Below are 7,500 nucleotides of genomic sequence, written 5' to 3'. Positions count from 1 at the left end.
GGTTCACTTTTCACGGCCTCGCTGTATCGCAAATTTTGTTTAGTGCAATTTTGCATGCATGTTTTAACAGTAATGTAGTTATTTTATAAAACTTATGAATATTTGAGCATTGAGAATAAGAGAGAAATGTGAGAAAATGGAAATGCCTCAATGTGTGAGTGATAAGAGTCCGATTTTCATGCCTCGCGCAAGTCTAGGGCAAAGTGCAGTCTAACTATGCACATGGGTGGAGTTTTCTTTCTTTTGGCATTTTCCTTGATTTTTACACAGGTAAAGACTGTCGGTTAATCTATTGTCTCTAGACTCACTGCCATTCATTTTCTTAAAACCCCACCGTTTTCTATTATTGATCTTTCTTAACCTTTTCCCTCTTGTACTTCTCACTCAGCGTCCATGATCCTCTTGGGCTCCATTGAGCGCGCTCAGCTCCAGGCGCTGCTCTCCCTACAGCTAGGACGCTCTCGTCGCCTGGATTTCATCAGAGAGCGCGCAACAGCAGAGAAGAAGCGGCTGTCTGTAGTCTCTAACTCTGACTGCGAAGACAACAACCAGAGAGCAAGTCAGGAGGTCCGCTTCCAGGTCAGAGATCACAGAAATCCTTGGCTTCATTGTTCCCTTGCTGCTTACAGTGAAGTTACATATTATTTTCAATGCACCACGACTATGGGTGGCATGGCTCAGTGGTAAAGTGACTGTCTCCCAAACCCTCTGGTTTCTATCAGGGTTCTGGGTGGAGTGAGTGTCTGTCAGTTGAGTCTTGGAGGATCAGTGTGGTTTTCATCCTGGCAATGGAACAGTGGACTAGCTTTAAACACTCGGCAGTGTCCTAGAGGGTGTATGGGAGTATGCCCAACTAATCTACCTAGATACCCTGGCTTACTTAGTCCCTGTACAACCGATGTCAGAGTTTGGTCCATATTGCTGGCAGTAAATCAGATTGGTTTCTGGTGAGGGTTGGACTCTAGCATTGCTGCCCTTTATTACCCATTCTGTTCAAAACCTTTTCAGAAGAAGATAGATGGATGGATATGTAATTTGGATGCAGAATGTTGTCAAAATTATTTCATGTATTGTATGGTTTTGTGTATGTGCGTTTGCAGATCTCGACTGAAGAATCATCGTTCAGTCCTACTCGTCAGCTTCCTCAGAAGCCCTTGAAACCTGCGCTGAAGAGACCCTCTGTGGTGGAGCGGCCCATTGACATCCCAATCGGTTTGTCTTTCTGTTACCTCTATTGACTCATTCACTCCCAGCCATTTTCACTGGCTATTTTACTGGTTTTTGACTGATTTTGCAAGGCCCACAGAATATTGTATTCTGTTGCTATAAAAACATGAAACCTACCAAAAGAAAGATTAGAGTCTCTTCTTTCATCAAGACAAAAAAAATATGTTTCTATCTGTTTCCATTTTGCAGCAATTAGCATTAGAATATAGCTAAGTTTCATCAATATTCACATTCCTGTTGAAAACACTAACAAAAAGAGCTTGTTGCAACATAGCCCTGGCTGATCTCATACTCTGCTGCCTCCTGCTGGCCGTTTTTTTAATTTTTTATTTATTTATTTATTTATTTTTTTAAACTGCTTTAAGCCACCTCTTCATGTCAGAAGCTGCATCAAAGCTTTCTGTATGCTTTTGCATTAAAAAATAAAAATAAAAATTGAGTGAAGGACAAAGTATTAAACGTTTTTACACATTTTGGGGTTTGAATGATTTAATCAATGTGAGATAGATTCGGGAATCTTGTAAAATGAAGAATGTTGGCAGTTTCAATGTAAATATTCATCAATTTAACTCCAGAGAATCATTGACACACCAGACTGGCCTCCAAGTTCACAGGTCAGCTAATTTCTACCCATTTTTCAGGCCATGTACTGACTACACTTGCATTTAGGAACAATTAGAAGGAACATTGCTACTGTTGGCGAAATCCATTGGATATGAAGGTTGTGACAGTGTTGGGGATTTTGTCTCATAGGCTCACAGGATCATTCAACCAACTCCAGTCTAAGGAACTTGTTTTGCGCCAGTCCAGATGCAGAACTCATGGAGGTAGGAGAACCCTGTCCTTGAACGCACCCAACAACAGCACACAAACACCACAAACAGTGGCTCACGGAATGCTGTTCACACATTCTTCGCACTCTCACGTACAGGCTTCACGCTCTACAGTACAGTACCTCCCACACAAGCAGATAAATCCAATGAACAGTGTCAGTACAGACACTATTTTCCATTTTGTCTGGGATTTGTGTCCAAAACACCAAACTGAAGTTTTGTTTCTCATTCACACTACAACAATAGTTCTTATTTACTTTCCACCGGATTGCAGTCCACACAAGGCACATTATTAGGCCTTATAGGAAAGTTTTGTTTTGACTGTTGAGGGTGTTTATAATATTGTCTGCTTGTCCTTGGTTGGGTGAAGAAAAACAACAATGTCGAGAGACCCGTGTCTCCTGACAACAGGAGGCAGTCAAAACGAGTCCGGATATCTGTTGTGGTAAGATTCCACCATTTGGGGCAACCCAATTGTCAGGATTCCGCCGGGTAACAGGTTCATCAGCCAATCAAAAATGTCTCACCCTGCCATTCCATTCCAGAGCTAATTGCTCATGCCAATGGCCTGTGATCTGGGCAATGCCTACCCCCGAACCCACCTGTGCCATTGCGCCAACATTTGAACAGTCTCTTCTTGTTAAACCTGTAACCTACCTGCTGACCTCTCATTGCCATTCGTTGCTTTCGTCCATGATTGTCAAAATTTAGATTCATTTTGCTTCATCTGTTTTATCTGGTCCAAAGGTCAGGGGAGGTTATGGAGAACATTTGACCACTGCAATGGGGAGAAAACATTCCCACCAATCACATTTTCAGCGCACATCAGAACACTCGCAGTAACTAATTACTAATATCATATATAAATAGAATATATATATATATATATATATATATATATATATATATATATATATATATATATATATATATATATATATATATATATATATATATATATGAAAAGAAAACATTTATAGACCAATTTGGTGATAAACAAGGTTGTCCGAGCATGGCAGAAATTGACTGTAACGTGATGACTGAACAAATGCACACGGATCAAACAAGCTTATTTAACCACCAAATCTGCATTTTGCAATTCACATATGAATAAAAATAGATTGAATAAGATTTATTTTGTGATTCAATGATTTCTTTTTTTAAGTCTTAGTCCACCATATGTGTGAGTGCAAATTGTTACACATTATGTACTCAAAAGACAGCATCATGAGCATTGTATTTGACGAATGTATTTAAAAAAAACGAGTGGAAAGTTTGCTTTGAAATAGTTAATCAGAGCAAGCCATCAAAATATATTCAATCCACATTAGTGTTGAAACTCTTAACACTCCAGGAACCCTTTTTCCTGTTTAAGTGCCACCCTAACCAAAAGAGCCATGACAGCTCTCCTTTCTACAAAAAATACATAATTACCATGTGTCCGAGTTGTACAGAGCTGTTAAAACGATCCCTTTTAAAAACTGCTTGGTAACAAAAAGCAGCAAGCCACATTTTTTTGTTAAATATTTGTCAAGCTGTCAACATGATGCCAATGTCAATTATTTTTTATTTTTTTGTATTTATATATACACACAATTATGTCTTAATTTGTTTAATTACACAGTTTTAATCATATTATAGTTCTGATTCCTCTCTCAAGTTCTCATTTAAGCGCATTGTTCTTGTTAGAGCAAACTTACAAATGCCATCAACAGACCTTAGTCGTGCTTACATCATACATTTTATCCTCTAAAACCCATTTGAGGCTCCATAGGCCATCTACAGTACATACAACTTTCATTGTACACTATCTGAAAAGCAAGTGATCAGGTGTTCTACAAGTTTGAGGCTGTTCAAACCTGGCATGCTGCTGTTTCCATCCTCCAACTGCGTCACCCGAGGTGTCCAATCAGTGACTGCCTCCCAGAGTAGGCGTCGACCTTTCTGGAGTGACCCAGAGTCAGATTATGTTTGCGATGCTCTGTGGATTAGATACTCCGAATGAGGAGAGTGAGTTCTCCTGTGCATGCAGCCACACTGTACGTACACAATAGGAATCATATCTTTATATTAAAAGGCATGGTTGAATAACAGCATTAAAAGAAAGCACTACAGTTCTAAAGGATAATGCATGGGAACTGCATTGATCATTTGTAATTCTTCGAACTTGGTCAATTACCAATGACTGTATTCTCATTATTGTACAGCAATCATTGATTTAATAATCTGATGTTAATTGAAAAAAAAAACAATCACATAAATACCATATGCTTTGACATGATATGAGATAAATTTAAAAAAAAAAATCATGATTAAATAACACAATCATATCTGAATTAAATACAGAGATAACCGATTGTGCCTGACCATATGTGATGCCATTCCCTTCACCAGGAGCCACCACCCAGCCTAAGGGGTTTCTTTGGGGTGAGATGAATGTTATTCCCATTCATTCGAAACCTTTGAATGTTAAATTATAACAAGAAACTCATTTCAGCACTTTTAAGACATTCACTACCCAGCAAAAATGCATAATTTGACGTCATTTGCCGTCAATGGCAGCGAATGAGTTAAATCTGTAATTCCTATATGTTGAGAATCGATTACATATCAATTTGTTGGGCTGCATGGTGGCCTAGTAGTTAGCATGTCTGACTCCCAGGTTTGAGGTTCAGAATCTCAGTTCCAGCCTTCCTTTTGTGGAGTTTGCATCTTCTTCCAGTGTGGCTAGTTTGACCTCCTCCAAATCTCCTAAATCATCCGGGGTTAGATTAAGTGAAGCAAAATGCAAACTGTCCATAGTTGCAAATGTGAGGACAAATGGTTTTCTGTGTGTGTGCCCTGTGATTGACTTAGTACCAGTCCAGGATTGACCTTTCCTTTTGCCCAAAGTCAGCTGACATTGTACTTCCAGTAAAATGAAAACGGGATGAATTGATGCTTGCCAGATGTTGCTGCCATCTAGTGGTGGGGGTACAAAGCACACTCGTATCATAAATGAGTGCTTGTATTTCAAGACCGCAATCGCTCAAGTAATGGCTCACATAAGGAGAAACTTGTATCTTGAGGCACCGCTGTTGCATATTTTGTACAGTAGTATACATGCAAATAAAAAAAATACATTTTTTTAAAATAAAAACAAAGCGCAACAATAATGTACTTCTCTATCAGAAACTAAGTTGTAACTTTCATTGGTAGGAAGTATTCAAGATAATGTTATTAATTTTACATTGAATTTGGAGTTGCTTGAGCTTTGCATATTACATCTCTAACAAACCGTGGTCCCAAGAACACAATACGTCTATGTGGTTCTATTGCTGCTATTTTAAAATAAAATTAATACATATTTTTGTTTTAATTCTTGAACAGCAAGGTAGTTATCTGCCACTGATGGTTAAGAATAAGAAATAGTCCAACAGTGTATCAAGAGAGTACCAATTACATGCACACAGTGTGGTCAGTGTGGAGAAAACACATTATTAGTTCATTTTGGGATGTGTTAAGTGGGCTTTGAAGCGTATTAGTCATTGCAGCTCGACAGTGAAGTCATACGTAACAAAGCCTTGTGGCGCCAGTGTGTGGGTGCATTTCATTGGGCTGTGGGAATGCATCTCATTATAACCAGCTTTTCTTAATATGGGCAAAAGGTGACACTGATAACAGCCTTTACTGATTTTTTTTTTCTAATGTCATGTGGCCTGCTCAAGAAAATGGATGAGTTTATCTAAACATATTTTCCAAAGTTCTGTTTTCCGCTGTGACAGAGGAGAAATCAAGTTAGTCCCTCACAGTTCCTCTATTGTCTCGTTTGTTTAGGAATCTGGGTGCGTCTCTGCTCAACACTCTTCGTCCATCTTTATGACTTTTCCAAAGCCTTCACACCTCCATCCCGCCTCTTCCACTCCCTCTATCTTGCTTCTGAAATATTGATGCAGAGTAAATGACATCAGTAGTCTCTTTCAGAGAAATGATGCCACCCGGCCTCTCCGTCTGTTTTCTCATTATTTTTCCCCTTCTTGAGTTTTCATAATGCTGTCATGCTTTATTTATGATAGCTTGTGGGCTCGGGTTTTTTGGTTTTGTTTGTTTGTTTGTATGTTTGTTGTTTCTTTTTTCATTTCTTATGCCGTCTTTTGGGGCAAATCTCAAGGCAATATGCATCTTTTTATTACTTAGCTTAAACATTTTGAATTTTGACACTTGCAGAAAAAGAAACAATGGGTTGCCTTGTGTGCTTTTGACACTTGAAATAGCTTTCCACTTTAACATGAGTGTTTCACACGTCACTGCATTTAATATTACCCAGAGACAAAAATCAAGAAAATGATCTAAACTTTTGCAATGAACCTCATTATATATCTGCTCTAAAAAATTGGAAATAATAATAATAAATTTGGCCCAAACAGGTAGATTGACTCCATTAAGGAAACAAACAATATGAAGATGGATCTAAATGGAGTAGATTTATTATAGGCTAACCAGATCCTTCAGAACAGTACTAGAAATAATTTTATATACTAGTTTACTACTGACATTGATTTAATTTTGATTGCGTTCAGACAGCAGGCATATCTGATTCCAATCAGATTCCTCCTCAAATTTGATTTTTTAGGGCTGACGTTTTAGCAAGTGTCCACATATGATCTGGCCCTGTCCAGATTGGGCCACATTATTGACCCATCTGACAGGTTGCTGTAGCAACGACATCGAACGGAGGCGCTGACTGGTTCCTCGCAAGCGTGTTGAGTCTTTTTTTATTTTTTTATTTATTTTTCTCATGTCTATGGCTACTAACGGGCAATAATTTGCTGTTTTCGGTTGCACAGGTGAAGACCGTTTGAGTAAGTAGCATAACTGTCACTTATAGTTGAGCATGCGACGGGGCAGCGGAGCCGTCCAGGCGTTTGACTGCAGTAGCATGCGCAGAACCAGTCGAGCAGTGCACCGATGGGATACTGACAACGCTGGCACGATGAGTTTTTGCACACGTAGTGATGTCACGAACAGTCAAATCCGATTTGTGTGTTTGGAGCTGTTCAAACTGAGATGCACTCTGTCCAAATCGGACACTACATCTCGCATGTGGTTTCTGTAACTGTTTCAGACTACAAAAGAGCCATCAAGTTTCAATCTGGATTGGCTAAAAATTGGATTTTGGCTGGTAGTCTAAACGCAGCCTTTGTTTCAGGCTAACCTCATCTTAAAACACTATAATGTGTTCAATAGGTTAAATCAAGGGTGTGCAAGTTTTGGTTGGGGGCACATATGGCCACCTGCTCCATTCCTTAATCCAGACTACGAGTAATGCAATATTTGTTAAATAGTAAATGGGCTGCTTTTTATATAGCGCTTTAACTGCACCATATGGTGCCCCAAGCCAGGTCCACTGGGAACAAATGGGGTTCATTGTCTTGCTCAAGGACACTTCGACATGGTCACC

The 7,500-nt window shown here is 39.1% G+C and overlaps 1 protein-coding gene across 3 annotated transcripts in view; it reads left to right on the top strand.

Moving 5' to 3' along the window:
- The window catches only part of LOC144033122 (chloride channel protein 2-like), a 129,976-nt gene that overhangs the window by 102,963 nt on the left and 19,513 nt on the right, over nucleotides 1–7,500 (top strand). For 2 of the 3 annotated variants that reach the window (XM_077540971.1, XM_077540970.1), the window contains 4 exons: nucleotides 389–579; nucleotides 1,101–1,212; nucleotides 1,981–2,054; nucleotides 2,431–2,505. In XM_077540971.1, coding sequence (XP_077397097.1) covers nucleotides 389–579; nucleotides 1,101–1,212; nucleotides 1,981–2,054; nucleotides 2,431–2,505 — 452 coding nt within the window. The remainder of the gene's footprint in view (nucleotides 1–388; nucleotides 580–1,100; nucleotides 1,213–1,980; nucleotides 2,055–2,430; nucleotides 2,506–7,500) is intronic. The other variant, XM_077540972.1, reaches the window with a different exon arrangement.

Source organism: Festucalex cinctus, chromosome 13, assembly GCF_051991245.1.
Source record: "Festucalex cinctus isolate MCC-2025b chromosome 13, RoL_Fcin_1.0, whole genome shotgun sequence".
NCBI classification, from domain to species: domain Eukaryota; kingdom Metazoa; phylum Chordata; class Actinopteri; order Syngnathiformes; family Syngnathidae; genus Festucalex; species Festucalex cinctus.
This window is presented reverse-complemented; position numbering and strand designations above follow the sequence as displayed.